The 24,081-nt window shown below is 41.0% G+C and overlaps 1 protein-coding gene across 1 annotated transcript in view; it reads left to right on the plus strand.

The window, feature by feature from the left end:
- Positions 1–24,081, plus strand: part of ZMYM4 (zinc finger MYM-type containing 4) — a 44,970-nt gene that overhangs the window by 3,399 nt on the left and 17,490 nt on the right. The window contains exons 2-15 of the mRNA XM_064731863.1: positions 7,657–7,699; positions 8,093–8,620; positions 10,147–10,214; positions 10,782–10,952; positions 14,151–14,229; positions 14,944–15,196; positions 16,075–16,249; positions 16,356–16,568; positions 20,556–20,706; positions 21,351–21,466; positions 21,587–21,856; positions 22,299–22,449; positions 22,712–22,884; positions 22,981–23,131. Coding sequence (XP_064587933.1) covers positions 7,657–7,699; positions 8,093–8,620; positions 10,147–10,214; positions 10,782–10,952; positions 14,151–14,229; positions 14,944–15,196; positions 16,075–16,249; positions 16,356–16,568; positions 20,556–20,706; positions 21,351–21,466; positions 21,587–21,856; positions 22,299–22,449; positions 22,712–22,884; positions 22,981–23,131 — 2,542 coding nt within the window. The remainder of the gene's footprint in view (positions 1–7,656; positions 7,700–8,092; positions 8,621–10,146; positions 10,215–10,781; positions 10,953–14,150; positions 14,230–14,943; positions 15,197–16,074; positions 16,250–16,355; positions 16,569–20,555; positions 20,707–21,350; positions 21,467–21,586; positions 21,857–22,298; positions 22,450–22,711; positions 22,885–22,980; positions 23,132–24,081) is intronic.

The following is a 24,081-nucleotide window of genomic DNA, read 5'->3' on the forward strand; positions in this document are numbered from 1 at the left end:
GGCATTTAGGTTAAGGTGTGTAAAATACAGAAAGTTAAGTCAGCTCTTTGTGCCCAAATTTGTTTAATTTTAAGAGTAGCTGGAAGTATTATAGGGGTTACCTCTACATTAGATAATTTAAAAGTGTGTTGTGTCTAATGTCTTTGAGCTTTTTAGTAAAAAAAAGTGTGATGAGCAATTGTTGTGATAACCAAAGTTTAATACATCAGATTTTTGGTGACAAAGCCAAGACTTTAATTCTACACTTGCTCCTTTTCCCTTTTGATAGCTGGTCCACAGTCCCAGGGCAGGATAAATTGCTGCTGCCAGAATTCTTTCATTTCCTTTGGAAAGAGAGGAAATCTGAATCATTAGCCTAATAAACTAATGTTTAGTTGTCTAAATTTAGGTGAGAAAAACTCAAAACAGAATTAGCACAACTATACAGAGTTATTCCCACAGGAGGCATTTTGGAGTACTTCCTTTTTATTATTATTATCTTTTTAATAACTTCTTTGTGTATTTCTGCAAGTCTTGATATTACTTGAAAGAACATGAAAAGATTTCATCTGCATTGAAATTCATCTTTATATGGTGCTGTTTGCAGAGAACTTCAGGTTCAAACAGTTCACTCTCTTTAAAACTTAATTTACAGTGGGTTGGTTTATTTTTTCTCCTATTAGTAACATAGCTAGTAGCAACTAATTACTAACATAATTAATCATCTTTCTGGATGAAACATTGAGTGATCTTCCTGAGGTTCTAGTGCTGCTGCTCCAGCCTGGATTGTCACCTTTGGCATTCTTGGTTGCATTTCATGGATTGGTTTTCCCTGAAGGACACAGTGATGGCTCTCTCTGGATGAGCTCCATGGAATTAAGGGGATTCCATGCTTTGCAGAGCAGAACCTTCTCACCAGCCATACTTTTAAAAGCTTTGCCCAAAAGCACACATTTGTGATCTGGACAGTGCTGTGCTTGTGGAATAAGCTGAAATATGTGACTGAACTGAAACACTTGGTTTGGAGTCAGTAACTGCTGAGCATCACAGCATAAACACACATATTGTGACACAGACCCTGCTCTGATATTGGAGATTTTTATATTTTGGAATTCCCATTTAGCTCTCCTTCCTTATGCTATGAGAAACTGGAATTCTTTTGATTTCCCCTCATTTACAGCCTCAGTGTAACCAAAATCTCAGCATTAGTGGTCGTTTGTGTCTTACCAGCAGCAAAGTTCAGCTCAGAGCCAGGGGTGAAGTTTTGAGGGAAGAAATTCTTTGTTTGGAAACAAAGTCATTCTTGTGGATGTCTTGGTTTGATTGTTTGCTGTGTGGTTTGTGTCTGTTTCTAAATTGAAAAACCCAAAGCACATCGAAATCTGATATCTTTGCAATGACCATTGCAAGGAAATTTGTTGTTAATAACAAATATTAGGGAGAAATTCTTCCCTTTGAGGGTAGTGAATCCCTGGCACAGGTGCCCAGGGAAACTGTGGCTGTCCCCATTCCTGGAAATGTCCAAGGCCTGGGATAGTGGGAGGTGTTGTTTGCAACAAAAATGATCTTTAAGGTCCTTTCCAACCCAAACCAAACTGGGACCTTGTGATTGCCAAGTGAAACCATCACATGTGGAGCTGCTTCCTTCTCAAATCCATGATTTTGTGTGTGAATGGGAGAAGGGCTTGGATCATCCTATGGTTTTTGTAGGTATAGATGAAACCCAGCAATATTCCAGAAAAAATAAGGCTCTCTGCAACTTCTGTGTGTTTGACAAGTTCTTTTTGGCCCTATGCATGTTGGTAACAATATGCAGGTTCTGTGTGTGTGCTGGGTGGGGATGGAAACTGTAAATTTGTTTGGAATTGGCCTGTGAATATTCCAAAAGCTCAGGAATATCAGAAAAGCCTGGTGGCACAAAGGGATGATAAAATTCCGTGCTGAACTGCTCCCTGTGGTTTCTGGTGAATAATCCAGAATTCTTAAAGTGCAGAAATGAAAGGGGAGCAGCACATGCCTAAATCTTCTGTCCTGATACTTTAAAATTGAAGATGTATAAGTGAGATGGAAGGTAAAACTGTATTTCTTGAACAGAATGTAGGGAGCCACAAGCAGCTGGGAAATTCCTGCTTTTTTACATATTTGGGATTTGCCTTTAAAACTCCATCAGTATACCTAAATCTTCTGTCTGACACTTAAAAATTGAAGATGTGTGAGATGGAAGGTAAAACTCTATTTCTTGAACAGAATGTAGGGAGCCACAAGCAGCTGGGAAATTCCTGCTGTTTTACAATTTTGGGATTTGCCTTTAAAAACTCCAATCATTGTATTACCTGAATCTTCTGTCCTGACACTTAAAAAATGGAGGTTTGTGAGATGGAAGGTAAAACTATTTCTTGAACAGAATGTAGGGAGCCACAAGCAGCTGGGAAATTCCTGCTTTTTTACATTTGGGATTTGCCTTTAAAAACTCCCATCACCATCTCCACTGTATTACCTAAATCTTCTGTCCTGATACTTTAAAATTGAAAATGTGTGAGATGGAAGGTAAAACTGTATTTCTTGAACAGAATGTAGGGAGCCACAGTCAGCTGGGAAATTCCTGCTGTTTTACATTTGGGGTTTCCCTTTAAGAACTCCCATCGCCATCTCCAGTGCATCACCCTCAGCCTGGATTAGGAACAATCTCTCCAAGTGTTCGCGTGGCTCAGGGAAGCCTCAGAGCACGCACCGTGCCGAGCTCGCTCTGTCGCTGTCCCCAGAGGGGTTCGGAGCCTGTCCCCGGGCAGGGGTGGCGCTGTCCCCTCGCTGTCCCCTCGCTGTCCCCGCGCTGTCCCCGCGCTGTCCCCGCGCTGTCCCCTCGCTGTCCCCGCGCTGTCCCCGCCGTGCCGGGGTCCCGGAGCCGGCCAGGGGGGGCTGTGCCGGCCGGGCCGCGCTCGGCTCTATGGCTGTGACCCCGGCAGGTTCTCTTCCTGCCGCAGCCTTTCCTTTCCTGTGGCAGGTGTGTGCAGCAGGCGGGCTCTTTGTTACCCCGGCTCTGCCCTCCCCAGGTGCTCCGAAGGTACCGATCCCTTAGGGCTGGCCGTGCTTTGGGGGGAGGCGGCTCCGGCAGGACCTGCTGGGGAATTCCGCGGAGTTTGGCGGTGCCAGAGTGCAGCGTGGTTGGCTGCTCCCTGCCTGGCATCCCTGCCTCCATCCCTGCCTGCCATCCCTGCCTGCTATCTCTGCCTCCATCCCTCTCTGCCATCCCTGCCTGGCATCCTTGCCTGGTATCCCTGCCTCCATCCCTCTCTGCCTCCATCCCTCCCTGCCATCCCTGCCTCCATCTCTGCCTCCATCCCTTCCTGCCATCCCTTTCTGCCATCCCTGCCTCCCATCCCTGCCTCCATCCCTTCCTGCCATCCCTGCCTGCTATCTCTGCCTGCTATCTCTGCCTCCATCCCTGCCTCCATCCCTCCCTGCCATCCCTCTCTGCCATCCCTTCCTGCCATCTCTGCCTGCTATCTCTGCCTCCATCCCTCTCTGCCATCCCTTCCTGCCATCCCTTCCTGCCATCCCTTCCTCCCATCCCTGCCTCCATCCCTGCCTCCCATCCCTGCCTCCCATCCCTGCCTCCATCCCTTCCTGCCATCCCTTCCTGCTATCTCTGCCTCCATCCCTTCCTCCCATCCCTGCCTCCCATCCCTTCCTGCCATCCCTGCCTCCATCCCTTCCTCCCATCCCTGCCTGCCATCCCTTCCTCCCATCCCTGCCTCCATCCCTTCCTCCCATCCCTTCCTGCCATCCCTGCCTCCATCCCTGCCTCCATCCCTTCCACGTGGAAAAGTTCAGGCGATGCTTCCTCAGCTCACCCCACCTCCCTCAAGAACAGCGATGGAAATTTCAATTCCTTTTTTATTATTTTTTTTTTTCATGTCTTCTCAATTGAATGAGTCCTGGAGTGGGGGTTATGCTGTGTGCATAGAGGGACAAGGAAACTGCAGGCAAGCTGAGAATCATTTCTGACTACTTTTAATTGCAGTTCTCTTAACATCTGCTTCCTTTCCACAGTTTGCTTATGGGTATGTTAAAATCTAGGATCAAACTTCAGAAGCTTGCTAGAAAGACATTCTGTGTGTGTAAAGTAGATACACTGTTTGTTTATTTCTTAATGGAATTCTCTGTTTTGCATACAAAGCAATACTGTAGCCATAGGCAGCTTCTCTCTTTATACTGCACAAAAATAATCTATGAATTGTTTGATTTATGGATGACATGGCTATGTTGAACATCATGAAGGTATGGATCAGCTTTTTAGTTATTTCAAATTAGCATGTTGTATTGAAGTGTAAATGTGTGTCCTTCTGTCCTCCACTCCCAGCAAAGGCAGTTTAGTGCTGGGGCTGTGACACTGCTCCCTCAATGTACATCTATTAAAAACCAGTGACATATCTGGTGGAATTTTATTTGGTTTATAAAAGCAAAGCTGTCTTTTTTTACAGTTACTTTTAAGCAAGTCACATTGCTTTCAGAAATACCTCATTGTTTTGTCACCATTTCTGCATTCTTGTTTCATTTCATTCATTCATTTATTTGTTTTTTACAGCCTGAGTAGGCAGAGCACCACTTTGTGTGCAGTCCTAGCTAATGAAGCAGTCACTAAAAAATACAGCCTAAAACATTGAATTTCACTAATACCAAACTTCAACTGTTCTGTATTAAACCCTCATGGAGTTAAATGATTAAAACCACTAAGAATTATTATTCTCTGGCAAATATTTGCCGAGATGACTTAATGAAGGTGGTTTGGAATATTGGATTATTGAGTTTTGTTTTACAAATACCAGTGTGTTTTGAGGACTGAGTTGAAGAGTTGAAGCCTCAGTATTTGAACAGAAAACTCTGTTCCTGAGACTTTTGTAGGAGAGTCTTTGATAAAAGACTTAATGTGAGGTGTTGAGGTGCCTTTCTCCTTAGATCTGGCAGAGGAAATGCCATCAGTTCCATGTTTGCCCCTCAAGTACTTTTGCTCCACTTCTCACTAAATCTTAAAAAATCTGAGCAGAAGAAATAAAAGGAATTAAGAGTGATGAAAGGAGGTAGCATGAGGACTGGAGAGAAGGAATTGCCTTGCAGAACTGTAATAGAATAATGTAGAAATAGTAATTTGGGCATTATTGTTCACATTTCTGTGTGATACAAGACCATAATCCAGTTCAAAGCTAATGTACATGATTTATTAAAGTGTCACATTTTTGTAACTGGTGATACACAAAATTTCCTCCTGAGGTGCCATTAAATAAGAATATTTAATGTCTTATTTAATGACATCTCAGTGACATAGAAGTGTGTAACTGAGAGAATACCCCACATTGATGATGAAAAAAAATACATAAGCTCTAAATTCAGGGACAATCCAGTTATAGACTTATAGAATGAGTATTTTGTTTGGGATATATATATATATATATATATATATTTATGTGTATGTAGATACATATGTGTACACACACACAATCATCCCAACTTTCCCTGGTTTTCTCCCTTTAAATTTACACTATGTGGGAGTTCTGATGCTGTTCACAGTCACAAACTAGATGGTGGCTTAGATAAAGCTGCTGGTATTGTCAGATGCTGGAGTTCCTAAAGCCATAGCCTAAACCATTGAATTTTATAAATTTATAGGTTTATAAATAGGTTTATAAATATTTCCAGGGAAAGCTTTTGACCACGGACACAGATCTTCCTCTGTACCTAAAAACATTTTGAAAGAAGATGAAGAATCTCTTCATATCCTCACAAAATAATGAGTGAAGAAACAAAACAGGGTTGTTTTTTCCCTAGGATGACCTTGTGTTTGGGTTCCTTCCAGGTAGATTGTAAATGTTTTCCAGCTTCTCCAGAGTTTCTGGGAGTCCCTCACTCTCTTGCAGGTGCTGTTAGTGTTTCTTTGAATGAAAAAATTTATCCCTTGGTGATACAAGCATTCCTGGGGTTGTCAGCTGTTGGCAAAAGATTTGTAAGCACCAGAAGAGAAGGAATATTTCGGGTTTGGGTGTGTAAGGCAGCCAGGGTTGTGGAGGACCTGGAATATTTTCCCCCAGGTACTTTGGGTCTCAAAAGATTAAAGAACTCCTTTGATACAAATCTACCATGAGAAAAGGATGAGCTTATCTCAGCTGAAAATTCCCTTCATCCCACCATCAAAATCTGTTGGAGAAGATAGAGAATTCCTGACAGGAAGCAAAAAAGGACCAAGAAAAGTTCAGTGTAGAGTCAAGGACCTGGGCTGTTGTTTTGCCTCCAAAAACTTCATGCTCTGATATTATTATCAAATGGCAACAAGTTCCTCTCCATGTTCTTCTCTTCTTCTCCCAGCCCTGCTGTCCCTGTCCTCAGCAGTTTCTATGAGCACTTGCTATATCCAGTATTTATGAGGATTAATTTTACAGCTGTGTAAATTTAGTTGAGTGTTAATGGGCTCCTAGATCAACATTAAACTTCCATCTTCCAGCCACTCCTGAGATCATTACAGCAGGAACAGAGCTCAGGCCTTGCAAACCTTTCCCTGTAGATAATTCCATGGAGAAGACTTGCATCAGCCTTGTGGAACTGTATCCTTTTTTTTGCTTTGGTTTGGTTCTCTTTTACTTTTCCAGCCTCAAGTGTCTGCTCAGAGAAACCAGAAAGTTCTGGTGAGGTATCCAAGTGACTTGATGGACATGCCCTCACTATTCCATGTGTGTCCAGTTAAGCTGAAGGAGCTGCTTTGTCTTTGCAGAGGTGTTGGAAAGGGACATTTTGCCATCAAATGACCTCTGGGACAGTCTGTTGTCATCCTTTCCTAGAGCTGCCTGCTACCAAACTGATAGCTCCTGAGAAATACTGGATTTATCAACTAAATCACTCGAGTTCAATGAAATTAGGGCTCATCCCTTTGCTCTCAAATCCCATTACTTTCCCTAAGATGGCTTAAGAATTGCAGTGTGAGCAGGATCTAGCAGGAAAGAAGTGTAGGGAAAGGAGAGAGGGCTTAAATGAATTACTGTTATCTCTTGGGCAGAAAAGAAGGCTGCTAATGAGTTGGACATTCTGAAGGAAACTTTAATTATTCTTCTCCAGGCACCATCCAAGATGCCAACAACTTCAACATCTGTCAGAGGAAGTTTCATGCAGCCAGATGTTTGTGCAGCACTCAGCATCTGGGTCTTCTGTGCTTATGCTCACACTGACACTTTCTTGTTGGGAAGTTAAACATTGCATTTCCCTGTTCCTGGAAAGGGGAAAATTCCCTCTAGGAGAGGTGAAACCCTTGGGCCTTTGCAGTGGGAGCTGCCCAAGCTCCTGGGTTTTATTTCTATTCAGAAGGAATGAAGGTTTGTGGAGTATCAGGGCAGAATCTGTGGCCTTGACCTGGTACTGCTATCCCAGGTAGTAGAGAAAATTGACATTCCCTTTCCTCTCTCCTCTGGGAAGCAACACTATTTCTAAATTTTCCTTGTGTGCCTTTTCTGTGCATTCTGAGCTCATTAGGGTGAGTGTGGCTTCTCAGTCTTAATTCATAAAAATTTGCTTGAGGCAAGGAAGGAAGGAAGAGGAGGAATTGTGATCCTTCAGCTTGGTTTTGATCAGATACTTTTTAGCAAAGTACATGGGCAGCTGACCAAGATAATGACACAGTGCTTTCCTTTTTTACAGTTTGAAGATAAATCTGATGCGGTATTTGATATTACAGAAAAATGTAAGTATTTCTATTTATTCTCTAATGTCATAGTTTCACAAAGCCTTTCTTGGAAGTGTCATTGCTGCTGAACAAGGCTGTCTTGCCCTCATCCCAGCCCTTCCTGCTCATTCCCTCCTGCATTGCCTTCTCCACAAGTGCTCCAAGTGAGGTGAATGGAAATTAATATTTTTTCTTTCTTTGGTTGGTTTTACTCAGTTCAGCTTCTGCTTCAGAGTGGTGAGGGCAACTGAACCATTCCTATGTCAGCAATGTTTTCACATTAATGTTGACATGAAAAGGCTGAGAATATTCAAGGAATTGCAACATCAGCCAGATTAGGACACTCACACCTTCATTACACATGAAATTGGTCAATTTTCTGACAGTTCACTGGGATGTTTTTCTCCCTAGGTGGTGAAATTCTGGATGCAGAGATGTCTGAGGACGCTGAGCACAACTTAGCACCTGCCCTGGACAGCTTGTCCTACGGAGCACCCAACCGAGCAGGAGCTGAGAATTCACTGCAGGGTGATGATCATGATTATTTTCTGAACTCTGGGGATCTTGCAGGCATACCTGTTGTTGGGAGTGACAACGAAGATGAGCAGAATTTCACTCCAAAAGACACTCTTTCTTCAGCAATTCATGATGAAGATCATCTGCAAGAGGGCAAGAGAGTTCCAGATCATGAACTGGACAGTGAAAAAGAAATTCAGGTTCAGAATGCAACCCAGAAGGATCTCACTTCCCCCTTTGAGCAGGGCCCTGTATTTAAATCACTTCGAAAAGATTTTAGCAGAACACGAGATAATGGCAAAGAGACTTTTTCAGCCAAGGACAAGAATAGAGAAGGACATTTTCAAGAACGTGAAAAACGGTTGGAAAAAATCCCTAAAGATATGGATTCTAGATTGAAAAGCAGTTTTCTTGACAAAGCAGGTAACTGTTGCCATCATAGAGCTGGCTGCCCAGCAAAGAGGAAGAAAGAATTAGAGAGAAATCAGCAGTAGGGCTAATTATTAAAAACATCACCTTGTTGAAGAGAGCAGGCAGAGCTGTGTGTAGGGGAGCATTTTATGAAGAATCCTGAAATCCAATGAACTCTGTGTTAGGAGGAGGATTTGCAAAGGGCTTGGCAGTGTCAGGGAGGTCTCATCCTCCACAGCTTGTTACAGAGCCTCAACACAACCTTTGTTGTTGTGGTTTCCTAAACCAAGCTGGGTGACAATTCAAGCTTCCTTTTGGTTTTTCTCACTGGTTTTTATAGACCATGGAGCTTCTTAAAAGAAAAGGTGATGAAGTTTAGGTTAAGTTGGTGGCCAGTAAAGATTTTTTGAGCATAACACCAATTGTTCACTAGTGCCTAGGCATTTAAAGCAGTGTGGGTTTGATAGTATCAGGGAAAGGCTTGCTAGAAAGGAGTTAGTGTCTGCAGGAACTAAGCCAGAACATTGAAATCTGCTTTTCCTGGGAGGCTGCTCCCCTTCTTCCTCCAATACTTGTGTCTTGGACTTCATCCAGCCAACATGGAAAGAACCAAAGATGCCTAAATTCCCTTTCTCATTTGACAGTCTCCATAATCTTGCTGCCCACACATTTATTTTTGTCTTCCCAAGCTCTGAAAGTTACAGCAGAGCAGTGAATGAAGGAGTTAAGAATAACCAAGCAGGAACACATGGTTTAATCTTATTCAGCACAGGGAGGGTGAGCCAGCACGTGAGGCACTGCTTGTGCACATTCACAGCTTCTGGCTCTGAGGTTTAAACTTTAAATGTTCAGCAACAGCATCTTCAAATCAGTGCTTCCAGGTGGCACCAATGATAGAGAAGCAATAAAGAGATCTTTAAAAATAAAGTTACAGATGTATCTCTACTTGTAACTTCGGTTTGAAGTCAAGGGAAGAATGTTTCTGTACATAAGATGTGTTTCAGAAAGTTGTAAACACACACAGTTAAAAGATCAGGTAAAGTAGTCAGTAGTTGAAAGCAGAATGATAAATGCTCGTGGAAATATCCAATATCTAGGCAAATCCAAAGTTTTTAAATGATATATTCTAAAAAAGCAGAAGATGCTATTTCCTGAGAAGAGGGGAAAAGGCAAAAGAACAGAACAGCAAAGAAAATGCTGGAAGATGTTGCTCTGAAAAGTATTTTGTGATTTAAATGTCAAAACAGGGGAGTTCAGAACCTGCTGAGGTGTGGAAAATTCTGAAGGAAGAATTTGCATCGGAAGCTTGCAACTATTTTGCTGGAATGGGAAAATGATGATCCAATAGAATAATTAAAAAAGAGCCAATTCTCTTTAGGGATTACCACATTTGCTACAGGGAGGAGAAAGGGAGTAGTTGAATAGTGGTGAGGTGCTGTCAGCCATGGGGTTGGGGAGCAGGATGAGACTCTGATAGTTTTAAAGGAAATGCATTGGAACCTGTATTCATTTCTATTTAATGTATATGTTTTCCTCAGTTCATAATCAAGTAGAAGAAACATTACGGACGCAGTTAGCGCCACAAACTCCAGAAACTAACTTCAGGGTAAGCTATAGATCTTTCAACCACTTTTGCAAGTGCAGCAATATGCTGGAATAATTCAAAATACGTATTTTGTATTTGAGTGTAAATTTGAGTGTTAAGGAAACTGATCTTCTGACTCTTAGACATCTTTGCTGCTTAAACAGTACATATAATTTTGTAAAAATTTCCTGAGCCTCTCTATGGATTGAGGATTCTTTTGGTAGCCACTTTTCTTGTTCAGCATGGTTGGAGTGACCGGTGAGCCGAACCTACAGCTGGATGCATCCACCTGACCTGCTGCTTTTTTTCCACATGAGCCAGGGAAGAGCTGTATCCACAAGAGACACTCCCAAACAACCAACTTACAGAGCTGGGTGTTTTCTGCTTTGCCCAGAGGAGTGCAAAGCCTTGGGGGTGGGAGGAGAGAGGGGGCTGCAGGGAGGTTGAGGCAGCAGCTGCTGCCCAGCATTTCTCCCACCTTGGCAGGACCCAAATCTCTTGGTCTGCAGCACAAACTCCCCTTGGCAGCAGCCCAACTCCTCATGGCAGATGCAGGAGGGTGAATTCTTTTTCATATTATTGTTTCAGGAGTCTAGCTACCTATTTTCTAGTAAGGAATCTATTGGACAAGAGCTGGGGAATTCCTTTGCACCAAATATTAGAATTAAGAAGGAGCCTTTGGATGACGAATATGCTAAAGCTATGGCCCCACAGCAGGGACTATTAGACAAAATTAAAGATGAACCTGGTAATTCTGAGGTAAGTTTCCCATTGCATTTCTCATTTTGGTCTGACAGCTGACCGCTTAAGCTGAACAAAAATTCAGCCATTTATTTGGTTTATTGACCGAAATTTAACTTGAAGAACATAGTTTAGTAGAAGGATTTTTCCCTCTTACACTACTATAAAAAAATTACCCACCTTCCCCCTCAACTTTTTGATGTCTTGTTACCTTGTCTCTGAAAATGTTTTTCTTTTCAGTAAGAAACAAAGCCAAGTGCTCTAAAACTTCTGTAACTAAATCTGTGGCTACATAGACACTTTATCTAACTAGGAAATAAACTGTAAATCACATTTTGTTAAATAATTTATGAGTGCTCATAATTAGAGATATTAATTAAAGCAGCTAGTGCTGCTACTTCCTTCTTAAAAGCTGCCTTTGCAAGCATAGTAATTCTTGTTTTAAATTAGCACTTAAAGGACTTAGCAAAATATTTAAGTACTTACACACCAGTGAAGTCAATTGAAGTATGTGTTGAAGTGACTTTCTCATTCAAGACTGACACTTTTTGTGATGATAGAGGTAAAAATCAGTAATTGCAACCTGGAGAAGGTCTGACCTGTGGATTGAGCAGTGCTGGGGCCAGGATTGCTGAGCTCCAGCCAAAATCTGTGCCTCTGGTTTGCTGTGTGACACCAGGGGAATGAGCTGTGCTGCAATTCCTGGCTCCTCACTGCTCATATCTGGGTTTATATCAGATTTTATTTGTTAAAAGTGTGCAAAACTTCCCAAAATGATGCATCCCTTTGTACCAACATGTGAGTGTTGGTGTTCTGTGCAGGTGTTAGTTTTTAGCATCAGTCTCTGTCCTTCTGCTGAAGCTCCTCTGCTCTCTGGGCCTGTCTTCCCAGCACTTTTTCTTCTTTTCCCATAAATACTCTCAATTGAATAAGTAAAATATTTGCACCTTCAGATTTTACTGTCCTTCTGATTTGTTCAGTCTCTGTGGGATTGTTTGGGTTTATTTTTCCTTGCACCTGTAGAATGTCAAACCACGTGTAGATTAGTTAAATCTGTCTCTTCTTTTGTCCTCCCAAGATGGCATCTGCTGTGTGGATTTGTGTGGAATGCAAGGCGAGATGTCTGTGGTTATCAAAGATCATATTAATAAATAAAAATGAAGACTTGAAGAATTTAAATGTCAAATATCGTATGGTTCAAAAAATTCCTTCCTGGAGTAAAATCCTGTGATTATCAACTCTGCCTGATACTGGAAAAGTAGGAGAACTGAGTTCATTTTGTTTTGCTTTAGATTGGAATTATTATGGGGGGGATTTAATGGATTTTTTTTAATATTTCCTGAAAGATAAGAGCATTTCTTGCTGTAACCAATAGTTGGAGCTGAAGGTTTTTGGCTTTCAGCACTGTTAAGCTGCTGTGAAACTGCTTGATCATGCACAGTTGATGTCAGGATTTGCCTCCATTTCTTTTCCTACTCTTGACTAATGATACAATTACAGTTAAAGTGCTTAAAAACCTGTATGTCTGCAAATGATTAATTTTTAAATAATAATAATAATAATAATAAAATGATGCTTAAGAATCTCATCACAGCATGCCCATACCCAGCTTTGAGCTTCTCAACCTGAGATTTGATTGTTTCAGTCTGATGGTTCACATGGCCAAGGAATACCACTGCCTGTCTCCTGGGAAACATGTTGAGAAATCATTTGCTTGTCTAGTATAGAAATTTCAGTTTTTCCCACAGGAGTGAGAGGAAGGAGTGCTCAGTGGAGGTTGTTGTGGGATTTTGGGAGCTGGCAGAAGCTGGGGGAGCATCTCAGTGCCACAGGGAAGGGAGAGCTTCCTTTTGCTTAGTGATTCTGAGTTGGTTTCCCTGGCAGCCAGGCAGCAACTGTGAATTTAGCTCAGTCATAACATGACATCATGCCACACTGCTCCCAAACCACTGGGAGTAGGCTGAATCTTATCATCTCTGGAGTTCCAAGAGATGATGTTGTTCAGCCTATTGAGATTTCCATGTGGAGTGTTCCAAGCTGCTTTCTGGCTCACATTTCTGGGGAGAGCAGGGGCAGGAAGTGCTGGCAGTGTGAACTCAGCCAGTCATTTAGAGCATGTCAGCCATTCCAGCAGCAGCTGGCCAGGGATTTTCTCATCCTCTACCAAATGTGAGGTGATTCCCTTCATGCTGGAGCTGGGACTGTGATGGTCCAGCCTTGGTTTGCTGTAAAGCTTCACCTTAGGCTGCTCCAAGGTTTTAACTCCTGGTTAAAACAGAACTCTCCCCTACAAGATCCCAGCTCTATTTCCTTGCTATCCTCCTTTATGTGAAGATAAAACTTCTTTCCCAGAACAGGGGCACTTCCAGCTGGAAAGTTGGAATGGAAAGCAGAGATTTCCTTAAGTTTTACTGAATTCAGAGGTGTCTTGGAGTGCAGCTGCAGAGGGGTAAATGAGCCTTGCTTGGTCTTATCCTATGCAAGCTGTTCCAGCTCCAGAGCTCAGTCCCCAAGGGGACTGGGTGCCAGAAGCCAGCTCGCTCTCAGACCAAGGTCGCGGGTTAGCTCTAGCAAGCAGGGAATATTCAGCTCTTAGTGATCAGGCAGCTCTTGTGATTTCAGCTTTGCTTGCTGGGTAGCTTTCCCTTGGCCTAAGGCTCCAGCAGACGGTAGAGAGAGGAGAAGCAGAAGACGCTGGCTGTTCCACCAGTATGGCTTTATTGTAGGGTCCCTGAAGGGTCTCAGCTCTTCTTGTTCCGAGTTAGTAGGGGTACAGTGTGCTACTTTTATACCCTTGGCCTGGATCCAATCCTGACCAATGGCAAAGGTGTTAGAGTGACCATAAGTGACCAATGGTAGGGTTAACACAATATTGCCTTCCATGGCTATAGGGATAAGGTACAAGGCGGATGTCCCTGGAGACAGGAAACTTCTTTGCCGCTGTGTCAGCATTCTATTCTCCAAGGGGCCCTGGCTAAACCTGAGGGGTTTACTACAGAGGGGGATGCAGCAGCAGCCCCACCTGTCCATTTGTGCCCCCTCAGGTGTGGTTTGCTCTGAGCAGGAGCTGTTTGTGCTGCTCACTTGTCAGCCAGCCTTTGGAGCAGGCTTAGGACAGCCACTCTTCCCTGAGGTTCAGTGCAGCATTGTGAAGGAATGGAATCATGTAAGCTGTTATTACATGTGTGTGTTTGTTCTCCTTTCCCTTTGTTCTAGGAGTACGGCCAACAGCCAAAATCTCAGGAAGGGGAGCTGAAAATCAGTGCTGTATTTTCAGTCAGTGGCAATCCTCTTGGTAAGGAATAGGCAAGACTAATTTCATTTAAATCTGTAAAATGTGTCACCTTTGCAAATACTGCAGGTCACTCTGCATTTCATTTGCTGTGTCTGATCCCAGTAGGAATGAAGAACTAGTTTGGTTTAGAGAGAATGAAATTGAGATTATTATAAAATAATTGTGGTTTTGAAGCATAGAAAAATTGAATGTGAAATGCATAGGAGAACTAACTGAATGTGTTAAATAGTCTTAAGCTGAAGGAGGGCTGATTTAGATTAGATCTTAGAAAATACTGTTCTCCTGTGAGGGTGGGGAAACCCTGGCACAGGTTGCCCAGAGAAGCTGTGGCTGCCCCTGGATCCCTGGCAGTGCCCAATGCCAGGTTGGAGAGGGCTTGGAGCAACTTGGCATAGTGGAAGGTGTCCCTGCTCCTGCCAGGGGGTGGAATGGGATGATCTTTAAAACCCCTTCCCACCTAAACCCTTCTATGATTCCACAAGAGGGATGTTAAAAGTTCATTCTCCATCTTCAGAGTATTACAAAAATCTGCTATGCAGAAAACCAGCACAGGGCATTTATTTGTGGAGAGTTCATCTGCTATTTGATTCTCCTCTAGACCCTGACAACCCAAATAAAGCTCTGAGCTTGTGCCTGCCCCTGCACACCAGTGAGCTCTTTGTAATGGATCTGGAACACTGACTCTGTGTTTTCTCTGTGTGGTTTTTTTTTTAGTTCCACAGCTGTCATCAGGTTTCCAGCCTGCTGTGGCATCCTCTGGCATGAGTAAAATGCTCCCCTCAGTTCCAAGCACAGCTGTTCGGGTTTCCTGTTCTGGCTGTAAAAAAATCCTGCAGAAGGGACAAACTGCCTACCAGAGGAAAGGCTCAACCCAGCTCTTCTGCTCCACACTGTGCCTCACTGGATACACCATTCCAGCTTCTCGCCCACCAGCTTCTACCAAGAAAACCTGCTCAAGCTGCTCAAAGTAGGACAGTGCTTTCATTTCTTCTACTAATAATTGATATTCAAGCAGATAATGAAAGGCTTCAGTTCTGTTCTTGTGCCCCTTGCTGTGTTGGTAGTGCTGCTCCTCTTATGCTTCCCTTCAAAAATTGGTGGCTGATGCTGTTCTTTGTTAATTGGTCTGTCTGCTTGCAGTTCCATTTCCTTAATTGGGTTTTGCACACACATAGCTTTTAAATCTTTCTGTGGTGCAGAAAGTATCTTCTCTTTTTTATATTTAAATGAGCCACATATGAAAAACTGTGTTTCAAAAGGTCCAGCATCCGCCTGCCATTTCAAAATGTCATTGCACTCTCAAAATTATATATTTATAACAAATATATATTATAATATATATAAATATATAAATAATATATATAAAATATATATAATATATATAAATATATATGATATATAAAATATATAATATATTATATCTATATTTATAATATATATTATAGTATATTATATAATATATTATATAATATAATATTTATAATATATATAAATATTATATAAAATACATATATAATATAAATATTTAATATATTATAAATAGATAAATATTTATAATGTATAAATATTAAATATATATATAATATATATAAATTATATATTTATAATAAATAACAAGAGTACCTTTTCAAAAAGTATTTTATGCATTATTTCTTCTAAAGAAAACCAGATTTATGAATCCCTAAAATGAGGTAAAACATGGGTAGTTAATGCATTCAAGGTTTCAGTTAAATGGATGCACCCTCTCCTGGAGAATGTTTAGTCTCCAGAATAAGCAAGAACAGCAAGTTGACATGAAACCCACATTAATCCTTTATCTCTGTGTTTGTTTTTCTTTTTCCACAGAGAAATTCTAAATCCAAAGGATGTAATCACTGCCCAGTTTGACAACACAGACTTCAGTAAGGATTTCTGCAGCCAGTCTTGTCTGTCCACATATGAACTGAAAAGGAAACCCATTGTCACCATCCACACCAACAGCATTTCCAGCAAGTGCAGCATGTGCCAGAAGAATGCAGTGGTAATTTCCATTTTCCTCATTTAAATTTTACCTCAGCACAACTTGCTGTCTCAGAGATGACCACAGAAATTCTTCCTATCCTTGCTGTTTATTCTTTTCCTTGCAGATCAGGCATGAGGTGAATTACCAGAACGTGGTGCACAAGCTCTGCAGCGACGCCTGCTTCTCCCAATTCCGCTCGGCCAACAACCTGACCATGAACTGCTGTGAATATTGTGGGGGATACTGCTACAGTGGCTCTGGCCAGTGTCACATCCTGCAGATAGAGGGACAGTCCAAAAAATTCTGCAGCTCCATATGTGTGACAGGTTACAAGCAGGTATATGTGATGGGACGAGGGGGAATGGATTCCCACTGCCAGAGGGCAGGCTTAGGTGGACATTGGGAAGAAATTCCAGGCTTAGATGGACATTGGGAAGAAATTCCAGGCTTAGGTGGATATTGGGAAGAAATTCCAGGCTTAGATGGATATTGGGAAGAAATTCCAACTTAGATGGATATTGGGAAGAAATTCCAGGCTTAGATGGACATTGGGAAGAAATTTCAGGCTTAGATGGATATTGGGAAGAAATTTCAGGCTTAGGTGGATATTGGGAAGAAATTCCAGGCTTAGATGGATATTGGGAAGAAATTCCAGGCTTAGATGGACATTGGGAAGAATTCCAGGATTAGATGGATATTGGGAAGAAATTCCAGGCTTAGATGGATATTGGGAAGAAATTCCAGGCTTAGATGGATATTGGGAGGAATTTTCAGGCTTAGATGGATATTGGGAGGAATTTTCAGGCTTAGATGGATATTGGGAAGAAATTCCAGTCTTAGATGGATATTGGGAAGAAATTCCAGGCTTAGGTGGATATTGGGAAGAAATTCCAGGCTTAGGTGGATATTGGGAAGAAATTTCAGGCTTAGATGGATATTGGGAAGAAATTTCAGGCTTAGGTGGATATTGGGAAGAAATTCCAGGCTTAGATGGATATTGGGAAGAAATTTCAGGCTTAGGTGGATATTGGGAAGAAATTCCAGGCTTAGATGGATATTGGGAAGAAATTTCAGGCTTAGGTGGATATTGGGAAGAAATTCCAGACTTAGATGGATATTGGGAGGAATTTTCAGGCTTAGATGGATATTGGGAAGAAATTCCAACTTAGATGGACATTGGGAAGAAATTCCAGGCTTAGATGGACATTGGGAAGAAATTCCAGGCTTAGATGGACATTGGGAAGAAATTCCAGGCTTAGATGGATATTGGGAAGAAATTTCAGGCTTAGATGGATATTGGGAGGAATTTTCAGGCTTAGATGGATATTGGGAAGAAATTCCAGGCTTAGATGGATATTGGGAAGAAATTCCAGTCTTAGATGGATATTGGGAAGAAATTCCAACTTAGATGGATATTGGGAAGAAATTCCAGGCTTAGATGGATATTGGGAAGAAATTCCAGACTTAGATGGATATTGGGAGGAAATTCCAGACTTAGATGGACATTGGGAAGAGATTTCAGGCTTAGATGGTATTGGAAAAATTCCAGGCTTAATGGACATGGAAAGAAATTCCAGGCTTAGGTGGATATTGGAAGAAATTTCAGGCTAGATGGATATTGGAAGAAATTCCAACTTAGGTGGACATTGGGAAGAAATTCCAGGCTTAGATGGATATTGGGAAGAAATTTCAGGCTTAGATGGATATTGGGAAGAAATTCCAACTTAGATGGATATTGGGAAGAAATTCCAGGCTTAGATGGACATTGGGAAGAAATTCCAGGCTTAGATGGATATTGGGAAGAAATTCCAGGCTTAGATGGATATTGGGAAGAAATTTCAAGCTTAGGTGGATATTGGGAAGAAATTCCAACTTAGATGGATATTGGGAAGAAATTCCAGACTTAGGTGGATATTGGGAAGAAATTCCAGACTTAGGTGGATATTGGGAAGAAATTCCAGACTTAGATGGATATTGGGAAGAAATTCCAACTTAGGTGGACATTGGGAAGAAATTCCAGGCTTAGATGGATATTGGGAAGAAATTCCAGGCTTAGATGGATATTGGGAAGAAATTCCAGGCTTAGATGGACATTGGGAAGAAATTTCAGCTTAGATGGACATTGGGAAGAAATTCCAGGCTTAGATGGATATTGGGAAGAAATTCCAGGCTTAGGTGGACATTGGGAAGAAATTCCAACTTAGATGGATATTGGGAAGAAATATCAGGCTTAGGTGGACATTGGGAAGAAATTCCAGGCTTAGATGGATATTGGGAAGAAATTCCAGGCTTAGATGGATATTGGGAAGAAATTCCAGGCTTAGGTGGATATTGGGAAGAAATTCCAACTTAGATGGATATTGGGAAGAAATTTCAGTCTTAGATGGACATTGGGAAGAAATTCCAGGCTTAAAATGATATTGGGAAGAAATTCCAGGCTTAGATGGATATTGGGAAGAAATTCCAGGCTTAGGTGGGTATTGGGAAGAAATTCTTCTCTGTGAGGGTGGCCAGGAATTTCACAGGCTGCCCTGAGCAGCTGTGGTTGCTCCATCCCTGGAAATGTCCAGGTTGGACAGGGCTTGGAGCAAGCTGGGATATTGAAAAGTGTCCCTGTCCATGGCAGGGAGTGGAACAGGATGAGCTTTAAGGTCCCTTCCAACCCAAAACATTCTGGGATTCCATGATTCTGTATTTGGACAAAATACAAAAAAAAAAAATTCCATCGAATTTTTTATTAGATTTTAAGTGTTTTAAGAAACACCCAATTTACTGGTTGGTTATTTCAGTTACTATATTGGTTTAAGGTAACAGCTTTTGTCATTTCAAGAATAACAGAATCATTAAGGTTGGAAAAGCCCTCCAAGATCATCAAATCCATCCTTAACCAAACACCCAATGCCCACTAAACCCTATCACAAAGTGCCACAGGTCAAAGTGGGTTTTGAACACTTCCAGGATCATAATTTCTGCTTAATCTTTGCCCAAATGTGTTACTCTGATTTTTCCTCACCACTGGACCAACTACCAGACAATTCCAGTGTGGGAGAGGACACAGTGGGACCCTCCAGCAGCAACCTCTTGTGGCTTTTTTTAGCCAATATTCTCCTTAAAGAATATTCTTTATTAAATTGTAGCTTTTGAATTAAGTGGAAAGGAAAAGTAATAATTAGTTAATAATTATGATTTTAACTTTTAAACTTTTCATATTTCTTTTTTATTATTGAAGACCTGAGCATTTAAGAGAACCTTAATTTATTATAATAGCTCAATTAGTTTGGAATTATTTATTCTAATGCAATTACTTTAGGAAAAATTGCTTTCTGATAAAAGAATGGAACTTTATTTTATGACTTGGCTCTGCTGTCCCATTATCCAGGCCACTTAGGTCAAGAAAGGCCTAATGAATTGAAAAAAAAAAAAATTATGGTAAATGTATTTCATCCAGAAAATTGCCTTCAGAATTAGTTGTCCTCTGAAACAAATCTGGAGATAAAATTAAATAAGCTGGAAACATTTTCATACTGCTTTTATATCACACAGCAAAACCCCATATGTGATAATTCTCTTGAAAATACAGTATGTTCAAAGCTTATAAAATTAAGTCAAATCTATTTTTAATTGATTTTTAAATAGTATTCAACTCAATTGTCAGGTACATTCTGATAGTTTCTGGAGGTTTGTGGGTGTTTTAAAATCCTTAAAAGATTTTTTTCTGTTCTGTCCTGTGAAGAGCTGGAATAGCTGCTGATAGAACAAAGTGCATTTTTAAGGCTGTCATATTAAAATAATCTGGTGCATTAATTCTCAAAGTTTCTTCCAAACTTAAAGACCTTAAAAAAACCTTAAACACAGAAAATGTGTCTATGAAAATCAGGCTTTTTCCTGTGTTTGTAGACCACACACTAAAAACTGTGATTATTACTAGAATAAGAATCTCTTTCCCATTTTGCTATCAAACATCATCATTTGCTTCTCCCTTTTCCTTGTTTCCTCATCTCATCAGTGGGAATATTGTTTATTTACAGAGCTGATACATTAAAAACCATAAGGAAAATGTCAATCCCCTCAGCAATTGTTGGAATTGTCTGGTACAGGGTGCAGATCTGTGCTGGTACCTGTAGGAGTGTTTGCAGTACCCAGAGAGCCTGGGAAGGTGCTCAAAGCACAGCTCAGATCAATGAATCTGCACCAGAAATTCACAGCTGTAAAACAAACTCTGTTTCAAGCACGTTTTATAAATATTTTCTATATTAACGACAATTTCCAGGTTAATAAAAAATGCCAAGTTTCCCATAATTAAACAATTTCCCTGTTTCCACAGAAGTCAGCTAAAATTACACCCTGCACACTGTGTAAATCTCTGAGATCTTCAGCTGAGATGGTGGAGGGCACAAATAACTTGGGGAAGATGGAACTGTTTTGTTCTGTGAACTGTTTGTCAGCATACAGAGTTAAAATGGTCACTTCTTCAGGTAAGCTCATCCCTTTACTTCTATAGAAGCTTCATTTCCTGTGGCTCATATCCCAACTTTATTTGTCTTGAAAGTTAAGGCTGATATTCTTTTTTTGGGAGGGTGGGAAGTGATTTTTAAGTGCTGAGATGGAAATGAAAGCACATTCAGTTGTAGGTAAATGTAGCAGTGACAGTAGAGCTATTTCAATTTTGGTTTTAGGGAACTCCACATGATAACCAATCTTAAATCTATTTTATTTTTGCTCTTGCAAGTACAGCTGGTGGGTTTTCCTGCTAGACAAACCTTGTGTGGACATCCCAGTGCTGGGACTCTCCTGGCCCTTGTTCCCTGGGATGATCAGCTTTATTGCCTCTGCCCAACATTGCATGGAGCTAGGCAAACATTTTCAGCTATTTTTCATGTGGAAATAGAAAAATGCTTACTGACATCCTAGGGATAGTGGGAGATTAATTAAATTTCTGGCAAGCAGCAGGCACAGCAGCTGCAGTGTCTGCTTCTGAATCTGTGGAAACATCGTCGTGGGCTTCTGTCTGTGCCTTGGCTCATCACTCAGACTCTGCTTTTGTATGCACTGTGCAAAATTAGCTGCAATACAACTTGATGTTGCATAAATCACTTTTTCTTCTCTGTTTCACCCTCAGGTTGTCAAGTTCAATGCAACAGCTGTAAAATCTCAGCAAACCCTCAGTATCACTTGGCTATGTCAGATGGGAGCATACGAAATTTTTGCAGCTACAATTGTGTCGTAGCATTTCAGGTGTGACATTCTAGGATTTCTTTTTAGCTGGAATTAACAGAATGCTAAATTGATGGTGGAAATATACCCCAGGTGTAAGATAAAATGTCAAATAAAGCCTATTTCTTTGTTTTCTCACAGAATCTATTCAACAAGCCCACAGGGCTGAACTCCTCGGTGGTGCCCCTGTCTCAGGGCCAGGTCATTGTCAGCATCTCCTCGGGGACAGTGGCAGCCACTGGCACCACCTCAACCGTGTCCCCCAGCTCCACCAGCAGCCCAGCAGCAGCAGGGCTCCAGAGATTGGCTGCCCAGTGCCAGCAGGTCACCTTCACCCGTTCTGTTGTGAAAATCAAGTGTCACCACTGTAACAGATCATTTGCCACCAAACCGGAGCTGCTTGACTACAAGGTAATAAAGATCAGGGCTTTCAAAGCTCTTCCTTCACAAAATTGTTGTTTATTTGCAGGGATCTGTCAATACTGCTTTGGACCTGCTGTGGAGAGTTTTAAAACTGATTTCAAATTAATACTGATACTAACTCTATGGTCTTAAAACCAGACCAAAAAAAAGAACTCCAAAAAAAACCCCAAACCAAACAATTGCCTGTCAAAATAAACACATCCCTGTCTCTTGTACCTTTTAATCCAAGGACAAAGACCATTGGTGAAGGCTTTCTGCAAGAAATTTTGCTTTATTATAAAACTAAACAGGGAGAATCATCTGCCAGTGCTCTGTTGCTGATTTCTAAGGGTATAAATATTCTTCTGCGTTTCTATTAACAATTTAAATGTATTATCTGGGATGTGACTCATTCAAACACTGAAACCAAAACATTCTGGCTGTGTTGCAGGGTAAAATGTTCCAGTTCTGTGGGAAGATCTGCTGTGATGAATATAAGAAGAAGGGCAATATGATGGCTTTGTGTGAATACTGCAGGTTTGAGAAAATTATCAAGGAGACAGTGAGAGTCTCAGGCATAGATAAAACATTCTGCAGTGAAGGTAAGAAAAGGCAAAACCTTGCCTCAAAGAAATCAAGTCACAAGTGTTTTTGCCTAAAAATTATCAGTAATAGTACAATAAATTAATATTTTTAAGTTAGGAATCTGTTTTTTAGGTTTAGGAACACAGAACCCTGTTCATATTTTACAATTTTTATGGTATGTTTCAATGAATTACTACAGACATCACTTAGTACAGGAATTAGGAGTGCTGAGAGATTTTCATATTGGTATTAAAGAATATTTTTGCTGTTTTCTTTTAGTCTGTAAACTGCTCTATAAACACGACTTGTCCAAGCGCTGGGGAAACCACTGTAAAATGTGCAGTTACTGTTTACAAACCTCCCCCAAACTGCTCCAGAATCACTTTGGGGGGAAAACAGAGGAGTTTTGCTCAGAGGAGTGCATGTCTAAATTCACTGCTTTGTTTTACCAGGTAAGCTATATTCTCACATCCTCTAGGTTTTTCTACCTCTACCCCTTGTTGGTGTTTCCAGATGTGCTCAATTCCTCCCTCCCTCTGTTTTCCTAGATGGCAAAGTGTGATGGTTGTAAGAGACAAGGTAAACTCAACGAGTCCATAAAATGGCAAGGGGAGATGAAGCATTTTTGCAATCTGCTTTGTATTCTGTTGTTCTGTAAACAGCAAAGTGCTCCTGACCCTCCACTCCCAAACAACACAGGTAAGGCAGCCTGAGGATGGTGTTGCCTTTTGGTGTGTGGGGCAGTGAGATGGATGTTTATCTGCAAATTCACTTCAGTGAACTCTCTAAGATCTGTCTTCTCCTGGGGAGCTTTTCTGTTGCTGTTGAGTGGGCTCTGGTTTAGATCACTCTTACTTTGGACCATTTCGAACTTCTGTAGGTGTGAAATGCAATTGCTTTGGGTACCAAACAAATTTTAAAGAAGATGAAGCAAAACACTTGCTTTCATGAAACAAAAACCTGCTTCACTGGGGTAAAATCTACTGCCCTTTCATTCCCATCTCAGACATGTTAAATATCTAGCTTGTCTTCACAACACCAAGAAGATATGGTAGAATGTTAATATTCTTTTAACAATCAAGTGGTGAAATTAGTAGACTTCATGGTTTAAATACAGACTTAAACCAGCCACTTCTGTGCAGTCTGTAGGCATATGAAGACTTCCCATTTCATGAAACAAAAAACTGTTTCATTGGGGTAAAATCTACTGATATTTAGTGCAAACATGTTAAATATCTAGCTTGTCTAGATATTTATAGATAGATATCATAACACCAATAGATATCATAACACCAAGAAGATATGGTAGAATGTTAATATTCTTTTAACAATCAAGTGGTGAAATTAGTAGACTTCATGGTTTAAATACAGAGTCCTATATATGCACATGCAGTCTGTAGGCATATGAAGATTTCCCATTTCATGAAACAAAAAACTGTTTCATTGGGGTAAAATCTACTGATATTTAGTGCAGACATGTTAAATATCTAGCTTGTCTTCATCACACCAAGAAGATATGGTAGAATGTTAATATTCTTTTAACAATGAAATTAGTAGACTTAATGGTTTTTACAGACTCCTATATATGCACTTAAACCAGCCACTTCTGTGCAGTCTGTAGGCATATGAAGGCTTCCCATTTCTGTGTA

Source organism: Zonotrichia leucophrys, chromosome 23, assembly GCF_028769735.1.
Source record: "Zonotrichia leucophrys gambelii isolate GWCS_2022_RI chromosome 23, RI_Zleu_2.0, whole genome shotgun sequence".
NCBI lineage: Eukaryota > Metazoa > Chordata > Aves > Passeriformes > Passerellidae > Zonotrichia > Zonotrichia leucophrys.